General features: G+C 48.8%; 2 protein-coding genes across 2 annotated transcripts; one reads left to right on the forward strand and one right to left on the reverse strand.

The window, feature by feature from the left end:
• The first annotated feature begins 573 nt into the window (after positions 1–573).
• ERAS (ES cell expressed Ras) lies at positions 574–2,939 on the forward strand. The gene has a single exon (XM_049643802.1). The coding sequence runs from the start codon at positions 2,013–2,015 to the stop codon at positions 2,712–2,714; it is 702 nt and encodes a 233-aa protein (XP_049499759.1). The 5' UTR covers positions 574–2,012; the 3' UTR covers positions 2,715–2,939.
• Positions 2,940–3,868: 929 nt separating this feature from the next.
• On the reverse strand, positions 3,869–9,020 carry PCSK1N (proprotein convertase subtilisin/kexin type 1 inhibitor). Its single transcript, XM_049643803.1, has 3 exons — positions 8,839–9,020; positions 4,659–5,119; positions 3,869–4,215 (listed from the first exon to the last, which is right to left on the reverse strand). Exons 1-3 carry the CDS (start codon positions 8,950–8,952, stop codon positions 4,020–4,022), a joined length of 771 nt encoding a protein of 256 aa, XP_049499760.1. The 5' UTR covers positions 8,953–9,020; the 3' UTR covers positions 3,869–4,019.
• Between the last annotated feature and the right edge of the window lie 7,093 nt (positions 9,021–16,113).

The raw sequence follows: 16,113 nt of genomic DNA on the forward strand, positions 1-16,113 counted from the left end.
ACCCGGGGAGCGCGAGACCCCTCTGTGGTTGATCTCCCGTGGGCCCTGTGATTTCGGGCCGGTCACCGCCACCACCAACTCGCTTGTCCCGGCATCGCTGTTCCTGCACTGACAAAGCAGCCATGGTGGTGATGGCCCAGCGTCTCCAGGGTGGCGGGAAGAGTCGAGTGGGCCGTCATGCGGGTCCCCTGGCACCTGCCGAGCTCCCAGGAACTAATGCTGCTGCCCCTTATCACTCCTGGTGCCCTTTGCCAATGGGGCAGAGTCCGTCTCATAGGTCCCTGGCCTCAGGCGAGAACACCCTCAGATTCCCAGCTGCCCGGACCCCAATCCTGATAGTTATCCTTGAACCACCGCACCCCCTCCCGCCTTTTACTCAAGAGCAAATCCTCTCCATGAGTTCCACCGTCGGCACATACCAGAATCCGATCCGATCTCTCCCCTCAGTCTATCTTTGCTGCTACATTTCTCCCTCTTTCTGTCCCCCAAGCCTTCGGGTACCGCAGAGCTCCATCCTCAGTTTACCTTTTTATCATGCCCCCCTCCCTCCCGCGCTCTTCTTTCTGAGCCAGCGTATCTACCGAGAACCCCACGGGTGGATCCCCATCTGGGATCTGCCCCGCCCCCCAACCCTGACCTCCAGAGCTCAAACTCAACAGAACCCCCCACTGATACCTCTAACCCGCCCTCTGTCCCCAAACTGTCATCATCCCTGGGTTTCCAGAAAGACCCGAGGTAGCAGCCATTATGATGCATTTCCTGAGGCCACACACTGAACCAAGACCAGAATGTGTATTGAATAAATTTAATCGTAATTTGCTATTAATAGCTAACACTAATTGAGCGCCTGCTGTGTGCCCATCCTCTCCTTAACTGCATGATAATTTACTTGCTTATCTTGTTGATCGGCTCTTTCTCACTTCCAGAATCTAATCCTCCCAAGGGCAGGGATTTTAGTCTATTTTGTTCGCTGCCACTTCCCCACCCCCACACCTCCCACCTTCCTTCCCCACACCCATCACAATGCCTGGCACGCCAGGAAAACTCTGGAAATAATGCATGAAAATTAAATAATAATAAGAATGCCTAACATTAACCAATCCCCTTCTGCATGTTTATCACCTATTGAGATACATTTTGCTGATTCCCCTTTGTTGTCTGTTTTCCTGACTAGAATGACAAGTTCCTGGCAGCCAGGGTTTGGTAACAATTTTCCCAGTTGTTTGTCCTTGCCACACAGTAGGTTCTCAATAGCTGTATGCAGAATAGGTAATAAAGGCTAAATTCTAATGTTAATGGATAGCTGACCTCATAATTTGCTGATTTACTTGGTTTATTGTCTCCACCTTTTAGAATACAAACTCCCTGGGGGCAGGAATGTTGCTCAGCTTATAATATGTGATGGGGCACTATGTGGGGCTTGGGGATCAATCAACAGTGATACAAAACCAAATAAAAACTGACCAAAATCCCTGCTCTCCCTCCTCCGGAACAGGGAGGGACTGCTAATGGGCAGGAGATTTCTTTTCCGGGTGATGGAAATATTTTAAAAGTAGATTATGGTGATGGTGGGGGCGCATGCGACTCCAGACCTCGAGGTTGTAGGTTCGAGTCGCGTGTTGGGTGTAGAGATTACTTAAAGGGAAAAAAAAAAAAAAAAGATTATGGTGATGGTTGCAGAACAGTTGAATATACTAAAAAACAGTGAATTGTGCACTTTAACTGGATTAGCTTTATGGTCTATCAATTAAAAGTAAATAAAACTTTTTAAAATCACTGCCTTCACATAGAGGGAATGAGACAGAAATTAAGCAACATAAATAATGTATATAGCATATTAGAGGGTGATTCGCACACACCTAGGCCCTTAGGGAAAGTGATGCGATGCCACCCAACTGTCCCCTTGCCCCCAAATGGTCTTGCCTAACCTACCCCCGTCCCCATTGTCTTTTCTTCTCTTTCCCTCGTAGGGTCTGGTGTTCACATCCCTTCCCTGAGCTGCCCACGGGGTAATGGCACTGCCAAGAAAGCCTAACATGTTTGATCTGGGCCTGGGCACGTGGAGCCTTAGCTCCCAGGAGGAGAGCCAGAGGGCGCAGGGACCCCCCAAGGGTGTCAGCAAGCAGCTGCCTGAGTACAAGGCGGTAGTGGTGGGCGCGAGTGGCGTGGGCAAGAGTGCGCTCACCATCCAGCTGAACCACCAGTGCTTCGTGGAAGACCACGACCCCACGATCCAGGATTCCTACTGGAAGGAGGTGGCCCTGGGCCACGGGGGCTGCATTCTGAATGTCCTGGACACGGCAGGGCAGGCCACCCATAGGGCCCTGCGTGACCAGTGTGTGGCGATCGGGGATGGTGTGCTGGGGGTCTTCGCCCTGGATGACCCCTCGTCTTTAGCCCAGCTGCAGCAGATGCGGGCCACCTGGGGCCCTCACCACACCCAGCCCCTGGTCCTTGTGGGCAACAAGTGTGACCTTGTGACCAGCACCGGAGACGCTCGTGCGGCCGCTGCAGCCCTTGCAAAGAGCTGGGGAGCCCCCTTCGTGGAGACCTCAGCCAAGACGCGGCAAGGTGTAGAGGAGGCCTTCACCCTGCTCATCCATGAGATCCAAAAGGTCCGGGAGGCCATGGCAAAAGAGGCCGTGGCAGGGCCAGGTGGGGAGAAGGGCCGGCACGAGAAGGCCATGTGCCGCTGCGGCTGCTCCGTGGCCTAAAGATCTTGGTCAAGAAAAGCGGCCCTCCCCCAGGCCAGGGTGGTGGTTCCTAGACATGCAACCTCGGGAGCAGCTAGCTGTGTGGGGACACTGTTGGTGTACGGGGGATAGATGAATCCCTCTCTCTCTCGGGGAGTTTTTTGTTTGGTGATGGGCATCTGATAATGTAGGGCATAGTACTGGTTACTGTTGAGCTAAGAGATTTTGTGCAAAAATAAATGGTGTTCTCAGGTTTCAAAGCTGCCTCTGTGCCAAGTGTTCTGTGGGTGGGAGTGAAACTGGGGAGAATGTTACTTGTGAGATTTCTTTCATTCAAGAAATGCTGGCGGGGGGAGCCCACTGTGTGCCAGGCCCTGCTTTGAATGCAAAGGATGGAGAGGCACAGACACTTAAAAATCCCTGCCCTCCTAGATCTAACATAAGGCAGGTGTAGGAATAAAAAGTGGGGGAGGTCGAGGAAAGCCTTATCGAGTAGGTGACATTTGAGCAAAAATTCGCAGGTAACCTGGGGCAGAGGGAATAGCCAGTGCAAAGGGCAGGAGCATAAACCAACTACCACCACACCAACTCCCAATAGTGCAGGGCTGGGTGAGAGTACAGGTAGAGCGAGCCTCTATACTGTGGAACTCAGTATGTCAACATTAGAGATCAAGCTAACTCAATGCACCCTAGCTTTCTCCCCTGACAAAGACACTTTGTTAATGACCTGGAGCCCCAGGTTCTAATTTCTCAGACTCGGAGTTCCAAGCCGGGATAAGGCCTGCAGCTTGCTCCCTCTCTTCCCACTGGGAGCCCCTCCCTGCATCTGGAAGCGCTCACGTGTGCTTCTGGACACCACCCCCCCTCCGTACAGCCCAACCTCTGCTCCCACCTCACAGCCACCCCTCGGTCCTCAGAAGGATGGACCCTAGAAAGATGCTACTGCGGGCCCCTGAAAGAGTCCTCCAAGCCTTCCGGAGTGGGGCATGGGATCTGGGTGGTTACTACCATTGTCTTTATGGATGCCGCCTCCTGCGAGAAGAGGCTTTAGAGTGGGGGAGGGTGTCTCTACCGCCCCAGGGCAGGGGTCCCTATGCCTTTGTCTAAGGGCAGCCATCACCATACAGCCCACCAGCCCCCTAGAAACTGCCACTCAGACAAGCAAACAGCTGCTTTAGATCGCATTTATTGTGGGGGCAAGGGCGGGGATCTTGGGAGTCCAAGGGCAGCAACTGCAGCTGACGGGGTAAGCCGCTCTCAGTGTGCAGGTAAGGGTGTTGGGGTGAGTGGTCCTGGGCCGGAGGGCGCGCAGGATTCAGGCGGTGCTCAGGGGGGCAGGAGGCGGCGCACCGGCGCCTGGGGCGAAGGGTTCTCCAGGCGCTTCACCCGCAGCAGGGCCCCCAGAACACCCTCAGGGGGCACCTCCGGGCTCAGATCCTGGTCCGCGGCGCGGCGGAGGCGGCGCGGGGCAGCCACAGCCTCGGGGTCCGCGCTCCCCGCCAGGATCCGCCCCAGCAAGTACCTGCAGGAGAGCCGAGTGGAAGGCACGGAGAATGTGCCCGCTCATCAACATCGCGGGCCTAGGTCCCAGATGACCCTGCAACCCATACTGCCTGGGGACCCGGCAGTCACCAGCCTCCCCCCCACCCAGGCGTCCCCAGCCCACAGCTTTCCAGCTGTCCCTGCCTCCCATCCCAGAAACTATAGTTTCCCTGCCCCCCACTACTCCCCCCAGGAAGCTGACATTGGAGCCTCCTCCCCGGGACCGAGAGTCCCTTTCCCCCACTTTCTCCCCAGCCAGACATCTCTGACTCTACACCCTGGGTCCAGCTCCTCACTCCCTCCTAGGGTCCCAGGGCCTAGGTGTTGGCAGCACGCTGTGAGGCAGGCCCCAGCCGTCCCCCTCCCCTTCCTTCCCCCAGCAGGATGCAGGCACCGCCCCCTGCCCGCCCATTGCTGGGCTACCTCAGCAGCTCCGGGTCCACATCTGGCGTCTCCTCGCCGGCGTCCTCTGCATCCGGGCCCGTGGGGCCGTCGTCGTAGACTGGGGGCCGGGGTCTGAGAGCAGGGGCAGGGACGAGCTGGGCCGCGAGGGCTGCAGGGTCCAGACGGGCGCGGAGCAGGGCGCGGGCTAGCTGCGCGGCGGGCGCGTCGGGGTCGTCCTCCAGGCCCAGCGCGGGGTCGTTAGTGCGGGGTGCGCTCCAGGCGCGCAGCAGCTGTGCTAGGACGCGCGCCTGCTGATCCTCGGCCTCCTGCGCCTCTGCCCGCGCTCGCTCCTGCCTTTCGGCCTCCAGCAGGTGCGCCAGCGCCCGCGCCAGCTCCTGCATAGCCCCCGCCCCTTCGCCGCGGGGCACTGCTCGCCGGAAGCGGCGGGGAGCTCCAGCCTCCGCCATGGGCGACGAGGCTGCGCCCAGGCCGCGGAGTTCCTGCCAGAAGACGAGGACGAGGAGGTGGGGGAAGAGATGTCAGCGTCCGTCAGGCCAGGGACCCCCCCCCCCCCACCGACCCACCCAGGGGATCTCCATGGACCTCGAAAATCCCCAGATGCCACCAAAGGCACTGTGGCCCCGCAGATATACCCAGACACCCCTAAGGCCACTGGAGACCCCAAATATCTCCAGATACACTTAAGACAACCAAAGCCCCCTATAGATCCTCAACCCCGCAATGGTTTCCTAGTGATTCAATTTGCCCCAGGGCTGCTGAAGAACAGTTTTTCTTTTTCTTTTTCTTTTTTTTTAACAGGAGTGGTGATGGCAGACATGACAGCCATAGATTTTTCTATATTGATGTTATGGACTAGAAGAACCATATCTGCATTTTATGGGTTCCTATTTATTGTTCACTTGTGTTACCCAAGAGATAGCAGACTGCTCTGCACCTTGAACTTTGGAATCTATATCTAGATCAGTACCTTTAAGTTCATCTTTTCCCTATCCCTTTTCTTTCTCCTCACTCCCTCCCTTCCTCTCTCTCTCTCTCCCTTCTCTTCCTCCCCTTCCTCTCTCTCTTCCTCCATCTCCCTGTCTCCTTCTCCCCCTCCTCTCTCCCTCTCCCTCTCTTCTTTCCTCTGCATTGAATTGTTTTCCTGTGGATGTACATATTTTATTTAACTAGTCTTCAATTGATGGACATTTAGGGTGTTTCCAATCTTTTGCTATTCTTTTTTTAAAATATTTTATTTTTTAAGTAATCTTTACACCCAAAGTGGGGCTTGAACTCAGCCCCATCAAAAGCCTCACGCTTCACCCACTAGGCCAGCCAGGTGCCCCCAATCTTTTGCTGTTCTTATCATGTTGGGATAAATAACCTTGTTCATATATTATTTGGCTTGTGTGTACGTCTTTCTTTAGAATAAATTACCCAATGACTAATTTTCAATTTGGACAATTTTAAAACAATTTCAAAAAGTTTAAAGAAATTTTAAAAAGGTATCAAAAGTGCGAGTAAGGAACAAAAGACCATAAAAATGACCATGAAGAGTTGAAAAAGAAACACATCGAACATCTAGAAATATGTTTTGTTCTTTGTTTTTGTTTTTATTTAGGTAATCTCTACAGCCAACGTGGGGGGCTCGAACTTACAACCCCGAGATCAAGAGTCGCAAGCTCTTCTGACTGAGGTATCCAGGCGCCCCTAGAAATATGTTTTAAATGAAATTAAAAATTAAACAGGCAAGGGACGCCTGGCTGGCTCAGTCAGAAGAGCGTGGGACTCTTGATCTCGGGGTTGTAAGCTTGAGCCCCCCACGTTGGCTGTAGAGATTACTTGAAAATGAAATGTTAAAAAAAATTTAAAACAGGCCAGTTAAATAGCAGATTCAATAGAGCAGAAGGAAGTGATAAGATTGAACAGATCTTGACACTTGCTACACAATGGAAGGGACACTCCGAGCAGACAGGATCAACTCCTTCAAAGACTCATGCAGGGACAACAAATGATCCTAATGCGGGAGCAATGGAAAGGAAAAGATGAATACGTTTGACTCCATTCAAATTAAGGATTTCCTGTTATCCCAAGACACCACAAATAGAGTGAATGGGAGAAGATGCCTGCAACACGAATAAAGGATTGGCATCAGATACACAAAGAATGCCTAAAAAGCAAAGAGGCAAACAAACTAAACCTAGGGAAAACTGATGATCAAATATTTCACAAAAAATGAAACTCAGTTACTAAATAGGAGACATAGGGCACCTCATTAGTAGTGAGGAAAATGCAAATTAAAATGCCAATGAGCTACTATGCACAGTGCGTCCAAAAGATTGCCAAAAATCAAACTGTCTAATAATGTCCAATGTTGGCGTGGCTGTGGAAAAAATGGAAACTCTCATACACTGCTGGTGGGAATTCAACTGCGAGAATAACTTTGAAAAAACAATTTGGCAATGTCTAAAAAGACGCACAAATCCTGTGACCCACTCCTGGGGTGGTACACTGTTTGAAATAGCATAAAAGTGGAGAAGGGGAGGACAAAAGCCTGGAAACAACCCAGATGTCTATGGGCTTATTGAGAATGCATTTATAAAACCATGATATACACATATACTGACAATATACTCATAAAATAAAATATTATGCAGCAATTGACTTTTGTAAACGAATTACAGCCATGCACTTCAATGTGGAAATGTGGATGGTGGACGCATCTCACAACCGATGCACAGCCAAAACAAAAACAAAAACAAAAAGGAGGTTGGAATTGGATTTCAGGCGGCCTAAGACATCCTGATGACTTCCTAGTGACCCCTAGTGACAACTAGGAGCCAGATGCCTGGCATGATTCCATTTCTATGAGGAAAGGCTAAAACAACATATTGTTTAGACATATATACCTATATGAGGATTCCTTTAAAAAGTAAGGAATCAATGAACAGAAAATACAGGATAATGATTCTGGAGGAGAGGGTTGCTGTGCGCAGGGGCACCAGAGGCTTCTAACTACTGATCATGCTCTATTTCTTAAACTGAGTGGTGGGTAGACATGGGGGTTATTTTATCATTATTCGCTACATCATACATGTATGTTAACTATATTACGCCATATGTAAAATATTTAATAATTCTTAAATCCCCCATCCTTGACGCTGACAGCGCTGAAGAGTTGGAGGATGTTGTGCTCCAAGCGCCCTGTGCGCCACAACTCCTCAGCCCCTGGGGAACCACACACTCACCAGCAATCACAACCTCACACACACTCACATGGACTAGCAGGCGTTGAGATGTCACATGTGCAACGCAAAACTGCCACATCCACACACAAGGAACCGCACACGTTCACACACACGGCTGCTCATGCAGTTACAATCGCCAAGCTACCCAGATGCGTGGACACGCACCATCCTTAAAGACACAATGCAGCACAGAGACATCATGGCTCCTCTCCCCACAATGACACAGCTCCACAAAGAGACAGAGAAACAGCCTCATGAACACCCATACAAAATCCTGGTCACTCGGTCCAACAGAACCCAAATGGGATGTGCACATGGGAATGCAAAAAGTATTCCCTCTCAAAAGATGAAATCTCTTTCTCCTCCCCCCCCCGCCTCTCTCTCTCTCTCTCTCTCTCCCTCTCTCTGTCTCACACACACATAGACACGCCCAAAGGTCAGTCATCACCACAGGATTCACCAACACACGGTGTCACTGAGACAAGTCACGCGCAGGAACACCACCGGCATCACACACGATGCATACTCAGACCCACAACCGCACCTCTGCATGGACGCTTGGAAGCGCTGACATCAAAGGACACACACTTACAGGGCCATCACGTTCTCACGCCCCTGTCATCGCATCTCGTGCACACAGACCGGTGCGCGCACTCCCTTCCCGAATGCGCGCTAGTCCCATGGAAAGCGCACAGGCGACGGCGGGGCGAGGCCCGGCCTGCACCAAGTGCCAAGGATGGGCTGGGTGCGGCTGCCAGGCGAGCCCCGCACACCGCCACCCACACACCCAGAGACCGAGTCCGGCATGGCCTGGGCGCCGACTGGCGGCTGCACCCCAGGCCACCCTGACCGACCTCCCCGCACGTCCGGGAGCAAGGGCCAGCGAGGATGAAGGGCCAGCAGCCGAGCGCAGACCCTTGCCTGCAGCACCCTTCTCCCCACCCCCACCCCGAACCCGACTGGTGTCCCACCTTTCCCGGCCGTGCGCAGAACGCAGGGGGAGGCCGAAGTAAGCCCAACAGCAGCAGCACCAAAAGGCCGACGCCCCCGGCCCGCGGCCCGCCGAGCAGTGGCGACCACGCCATGCTGCCCCAGCGAGCCGGGCTCCGGACGGGCGGACTGGCTGGCAAATGCGCAGCACCTGGGCTAGCGGGCAAGGCTGCGGTGCTCTGCGGCTGCGCACACCAGGGAACCCGGCCCTCCCCTGCCCACCCCCTCTGCCGCCACTCCACGCAGGCGCAGCTTGGGAGCACCAGCAGCCCCTCCATCCAGCCCATCGCCATGGAGATGCCCAAGGGGCAAGGTGGAAAGCTGGAGCCTGAGATGGCGGTTGCCATGGCAGTAGGAGGGCAGTTGCCGAGGCAACAGACCTTGCTGTCCCTTAGCAGACAGGCAAGAAAAATGGACTCAGTGGAGTGGAATGGGGGTCTGGTCCCCACCTCTCCCTCCCTGGGAGGAGATATATGACTTGTTCAGTGAATAAACAGTTACTCGCTACTGTGGGCGAGGATAGATACATAGATACATAGATTTCACCCATATATTGCTCAAGAAAGGATTTCAAGTCACTTAAAATGATATATCAAAAGAAACAAAACTGGTAAAATTTGTGTATCCATTGGGCAAAAAATGTTGGGAAAGTAATGTTAGTAGTTATTTCGGGGTGAGGCAATAAATAATGGTTTGTCAGTTTCTCCTTCACACTTCTCTCTGCTGTCTGAAAAATGTTGCAATGGATATGTATTACTATTAAAATTAGATAAAAAGATAAAGATTATTTTCATTCTGGAATTAAAACAAAGTATGCTAACACGGCATAAATTAAAAGTGAAGAAAAGAAAGACCCATTTATGTTGCTGTGAGTATATCTAACCCATTGATTCTGTCTCCATCTCTGCAGTATAACAATTTTACAATGAAAATCATTATACACATCCCTTTATGGACCTGAAGATGATATACCCAGCCACAGTGTGATGAACACATGTTTAAGGTGGTTCCCATGATCCTTGCCTCCTGGTGTCTACAATCTTTTTCTCTTTCTTTAATGTTTATTTAGTTTTGAGAGGGGGGAGGGACAGAGAGAGAGGGAGACAGATGATCCAAAGCAGGCTCCCCGCTGACAGCAGCCAGCCAGACGGGGGGACTTGAGCTGAAGTCGGATGCTCAACTGACTGAGCCACCCAGGCGCCCTCTGGTGTCCACAATGTTGTGTAATCCCCTTCCCTTTGAAAGTGTGCATAACCAAAGGTGAGCAGATATATGGGCTTACGTGTACATAATTATATTAGAAATGAGGTTGACACTGTTACGGATGGGAGAGTCTGCATTTGTGTGAATGGAGGTCTGGGTTCTTGGATTCCCCAGGAAAGACTCTTGTGATGATCCTTGCTCAAAGAAAGACAGACAGAAGGAAGGTAGCAAGCACAAAGCAGTTTATTAAGGACAATACACTGTCAAGAAGGGAGGGTGGGCAAGCCCAGAGGCAACAACTACTCCAGGGCTAGGGGTGTCTTTTCTTTTTATGTTTGCAGAGGGTATGGGTCATAGCTTGGGTGGTCTCCAACTGAGGTTTTTTCCATTCATCTAAGGGACTCTTCTTACCAGTTGGGAGGGGAAGTTTTTGGCCCTACAAGGTTCTTGATGGAACTGTCACAGCCATCTTTCCCCAGGGAGGAGAGGCTGTTGGTGTGGGGGTTGAAACCATAATGCAAACATATTTTAATGGAGCTATAGGTTACCCTGGGGCAGAGGTTGAAGAGAAAAGTGCATGTTCTGCACCTGAGGCTCTTGGTCTGTCAGCCCTGGGGTATTGGAAGTTGTAAGGCCCGGATGCTAAAAGCCACAAAGTCAGGGTGTTGTGCCCTCAGACTTCTTTTAAAGTTTATTTATTTTGAGAGAGAGAGAGAGAGAGTGCGCGAGCACACAAGTGAGGGAGGGGAAGAGAGAAGGAGAGACAGAATCCCAGGCAGGCTCCACACCATCAGCACAGATCCTGATGCAGGGTTCGAACTCACTGTCAGATCATGACCTCAGCTGAGATCTAGAATTGGACATTACCTGACTGAGCCACCCAGGCACCCCTGCCCTCAGGCTTCTAATGTGTCACCTATTTATCACTGTCTTTGCCTCCAGCTGATGTCTAACTAACTGTGTACTCTATTGAAATGACCACGTTGTGAGGTGATTCCCACTCCCTTACCTCTAGGTAGCCTCTAGGAACTGAAGGTGGCCACCAGCTGACAGCCAGCAAGAAATCAAAGCCCCCAGTCCTTCAACTGCAAGGAACTGAATTCTGCCAATGACCTGGGTGGGCTTGAATCCTTCCCCAGTCAAGCCTCAGATGAGGCTGCAGCCCTTCCCAACACCTTCATTTCAGTTTTGTGAGACCCTAAGCGGAGATCCCAGTTAAGGAACTGTGAGCTAATGTCCTTGTAAGTATGTTGTGTTAAGGTGGGAAGTAACATATCATCAACAAACGAGAAATAGAAGAGAACTTCTTCAGCTGGTTAAAGGACAAAACCCCACAGCTAACATCATACTTAACAGTAAAAGGCTGAAAATTTTTCCTGCAGGGATCGGGATCAAGACAAGGATGTTCCAGGGGTGCCTGGCTGGCTCAGTTGGTAGAGCATGTGACTCTTGATCTCAGGATGATGAGTTCAAGCCCCACATTGGGCGTAGAGCTTACTTAAAAAAGAAAAAAGATGAGGATGTTCCCTCACCACTTCTACCACTTCTATTTGACATTGTACTGAAGGTTCTAGCCAGGGCACTTAGGCAAGAAAAAAAGGCATCCGTAGTGGAAAGGCAGAAGTGAAATTATTTCCATTTGCAAATGACATGATCTGACACGTGGATAATCTTAAGGAATCCACAATAAACCCATTAGAGTTAATGAATGAGACCAGAAAGGTTGCGGGATATAAGATCAATATTATAAAACTCAATTGTATTTCTATACACTAGCAATGAACAATCCAAAAACTGAAATTAAGAAAACAATTCCAGGGGCGCCTGGGTGGCGCAGTCGGTTAAGCATCCGACTTCAGCCAGGTCACGATCTCGCGGTCCGTGAGTTCGAGCCCCACGTCAGGCTCTGGACTGATGGCTCGGAGCCTGGAGCCTGTTTCCGATTCTGTGTCTCCCTCTCTCTCTGCCCCTCCCCCGTTCATGCTCTGTCTCTCTCTGTCCCAAAAATAAATAAAAAACGTTGAAAAAAAAGTTTAAAAAAAATAAATAAATAAAAAAAAGAAAACAATTCCAGTTGCAATAGCATCCAAAAGAATAAAAACACTTAGAAACAAATTTAACAAAATTAGTGCAAGACTGTACCCTGAAAGCTACAAAAGCCATCTAACATAAACTCAAATCCCATAATCACTCACTTCCAACACCCCTTTTTCAGATACTCCACAGTTCCCTATGGTGTGTGGGCTCCCTCACTGCAGCAAGCCAATAAACCCAATTTGGTTTGACTGCAGCTGTGTTCTGATGGTCTTTGACTGATGTGCATTAACATAAATGAAGGAGGTTCAGCAGAAACCCTCACTTCCCTGCTCTGTGACCTTCAACTCAGTAATAGTGTTCCTATCTGCAACCCCTTGTGTCTCCAGCTAATTAAGTCACCTCCCCGCCCATGCTTGGAAGGAAGTTCACAGTGACTTGAATCTAGACATTTCAGTGAGGCCCCCTGCATTGGGTTTATTTGTTTTATTTGTTTTCCTAGGAATAAGGATCCCTGGGACTGTGGTTATCTGATCAGATATGTATTGTTACTTGGAAAATTGTTTTGTAGCTTTCTACCACCTGCTCCTATGGTCTGTCTAATTGTGTATAGTAAATATATAAGTGTTCTATTTAGTTACATAGTTGATTGTTACTACACAACAAAAAGAAAAGTCTATAGGAAGACAAAAAAAATGGCCCTGACACATTTATTCTCAAGCTGGCCCTGGGAGGCTAAGGAGCTCAGGTTTCCTCAGACCAGCATCCTTTGGACAAACAAGGCTTGGATCACCATTAGAAAATCTTATGTGGAAGCAGTCTCAAATAGGTATCTGTTCACACATGTTCATAGCAGCATTATTCACAACAGCTAAAACATGGAAGCAACACAACTGTCCATCAGAGGATGAATGGATCAGCAAAATGTGATCTATACCTAAAATGGAATATTATTCAGCCTTTAAGAAAGGAAATTCTGGGCACCTGGGTGGTTCAGTCAGTTGAGTGTCCACTTTCTGCTCAGGTCATGATCTCACAGTTCGTGAGTTTGAGCCCCGCATCAGTCTCTGGGCTGACAGCTCAGAGCCGGGAGCCTGCTTCGGATTCTGTGTCTCCCTCTCTCTCTCTGCCCTTCACCCCACCCAAGCTCTGCCTCTGTTTCTCTCTCAAAAATAAACATTAAAATATTTTTTTTCTAAAGAAAGGAGATTCTGACACACACTACAACATGGATAAACACTGAGGACATTATGCTGAGTGAGATAAGCCAGTCCCCAAAAGATGAATACTGTATGAGTCCCCGTATATGAGGTACTTAGAATAGTCAAGATCACAGAGACAGAAAGTAGAATGGTGGGTTGTCAGGAGGAAGGGGAATAGGGAGTTAGTGTTCAATGAGTACAGAGTTTCCATTTTGTAAGATAAAAAAAGTTATGGAGATGGATGGTGGTGATAGCTGCACAATCTTATGAATGTATTTAATACTACTGAAATGTATACTTAAAAATGGTTAAGATGGTAAATTTGATGTTATGTATATTTCACAATAAAACGAACAACACTTACATGAATTTGTCAGTTTTGTCTTTGTGTCCCTGAGAATTGTTTTGTTTAGTTTCATCTTCCCAGAGTCAGGAGAGTTTTTATTCCTGGCCCATGATCAGTGATGATTGGCCTTTGGCCAAAATCTGGAGACACAGTTACACAAGCACCATCCTTATGGTGCATTGCAATTCTTGTGGGATCTCCTCAGTCTAAAACTGCCTCCTCCTGGCCACATACCTGCTTCCTTCATGTTTTCTCAGTGAAATGTCAACACCTATGTTTATCTCTCTAACTGGCATAATTTCACCAGGGAGATTTCAGAATTGCAGTAACCAAACTTTTGCTATGAAAAAGATAATTCATTTGATGGATACCTTAGAACCGAAAGGGCAGAAATCCATATGAAGAGATGGTTTGTTTCATTTATCTAAGAGAGAGATCATTTTGTTTAATAAAGGAGATGTCCTTCTCTTCATTTCTGTATTTGGGAATTACAAAGTGCTGACTTTCGAGGCACCTGGATGGCTCAGTTAAACGTCCGACTCTTGATTTTGGCTCAGGGCATGATCTCATGGTTTGTGGGATTGAGCCCCACATCATGCTCTGTGCTGACAGTGTGAAGCCTGCTTGTGATTCTCTCTCTCCCTCTCTCTCTGCCCCTCCCCTGATCATGTGCGCACACTCTGTCTCTCAAAATAAATAAATACATACATACATACATACATACATATTTAAAAATTCCTCTTTATTTTTTAAATGTTTATTTATTTTTGAGACACGGGGCTCAGACTCACAAACCATGAGATCATGCCCTGAGCCAAACTCACATGCTTAATTGACTGAACCACCCAGGCACCCCTAAAAATTCCTCTTAAAAAAAAAAAGTGCTGACTTTTTAATAGTATGCCTCGGTGACATTGTCAAGGGCCTGATTTATTGTTTAAATAAGCTGTAATAACTCTCTTTGCAGTATGTTTATGTCAAATTGTATTTTCTTGCAGCCAAAAGTCTTCCCCTCTGCTTTCTGGTGGAACATGACTAGCTTTTTACAGTGTTCATTTCATGTTCATCTGAAGCCACTATGGGAACCCTTATCAAAATGGACAAACCAATGAAGGAAATTCTACATAGCTTGCCATTATTTGAGATAACCGTAATAAGACTGGAGGTTGGCAAACATACTTCATGATATTAGCCACAGTAGCGGAGAGAAATTGGCCTTGACACTGAACTAACATTGATGGGGTAAGTTTAAGGGTCTTGCTGAGATGGTCCCCTTGAATGTCATACTTCCAATGAGACAATCATGGCAAAGACTGTAAAGGTAGGACATGGATAGGAACCAAAGACTTGAGGCCCCTTTGAACACCTCCAAAGTGGCTATGAGCACGTTCTGGCTGTGATTTATCTTCCAGGTGAACTGAGCCTTTCATCGCCAGGGAGCTTTTGCTGTAAGGGTAGGAATTATCACCCATAATCTTCAGAAAAAGTAGAGAGACCTAATAGAATTCTAAAAGTGGGGCACCTGGGTGGCTCAGTCGGTGAAGCATGACTTTGGCTCAGGTCATGATCTCAAGATTTGTGAGTTTGAGCCCTGCATTGGGCTCTCAGCTGTCAGCACACAGGTTGCTTCGAATCTTCTGTCCCACTCTCTCTCTCTGCCCCTTCCCCGCAGGGGCCGGCTGGCTCAGTCAGTGGAGCATGTGATTCGTCATCTACGTCGGAGTTGTGAGTTCAACCCCTAGGTTGGGTGTAGAGATTACTTAAAAATAACCAAAAAAAAAATCTTTAAAAGTAGAAGCAACAGAAAACAAACTGATGGTTGTATGGTTGCCAGAGGGGAAGAGGATGGGCAAAAAGGGGTGGAGGGGAGAGGGACATACAGGCTGACAGTTATGGAATGAAAAAGTCATGGGAATGCAAGGCACAGCAGAGGGAATATAGTCAATGGTACTGTAATGGCATTGTATAGTGGCAGGTGTTCAGCATAGCATAACATACGGAGATGTTGAATCACCATGAATCACTATGTACACCTGAAACTAATATAACATTGTGTGCCAACTATATTTCAAAAAAAAAAAATCTGGGGCACCTGGGTGGCAGAGTCAGTTAAACATCTGACTCTTGATCTCAACTCAGGTCACCATCTCACGGTTCCTGAGTTCGAGCCCTGGGTCGGGCTCTGTGCTGATAATGAGGAACCTGTTGGGATTCTCTCTCTCCTCTTTCTCTCTGCCCCTCCCCTGTTCACGTTCTCTCTCTCAAAAATAAATAAACATTAAAGAAAACACCTCTGTGTTTCTTTAAAAAAAAAAAAAAAAGTAACAGGGTGAGAATAAAGGAGATCATCCTGAGAGATACTTTAGTTGGATACTAGAGGGCATCATGGTACAATAATAGTCAAGATCCACAGTGGAATAAAAAGGAAAAAAGGAGTGCTGTAGAAATCAGAAAGTTAATCTTGTTTCATC

Source organism: Panthera uncia, chromosome X (assembly GCF_023721935.1).
Source record: "Panthera uncia isolate 11264 chromosome X, Puncia_PCG_1.0, whole genome shotgun sequence".
In the NCBI taxonomy this organism is placed as follows: Eukaryota; Metazoa; Chordata; class Mammalia; order Carnivora; family Felidae; genus Panthera; species Panthera uncia.

Excerpts from the sequence above, each read along its gene's own strand:
- ERAS (XM_049643802.1), top strand. The coding sequence starts at position 2,013 with ATGGCACTGCCAAGAAAGCCTAACATGTTTGATCTGGGCCTGGGCACG.
- PCSK1N (XM_049643803.1), bottom strand. The coding sequence starts at position 8,952 with ATGGCGTGGTCGCCACTGCTCGGCGGGCCGCGGGCCGGGGGCGTCGGC. Across the intron at positions 5,120-8,838 it reads TCTGCGCACGGCCGGGAAAG|GAACTCCGCGGCCTGGGCGC; the intron begins GTGGGACACCAG and ends GTCTTCTGGCAG. Across the intron at positions 4,216-4,658 it reads GTGGACCCGGAGCTGCTGAG|GTACTTGCTGGGGCGGATCC; the intron begins GTAGCCCAGCAA and ends GCTCTCCTGCAG.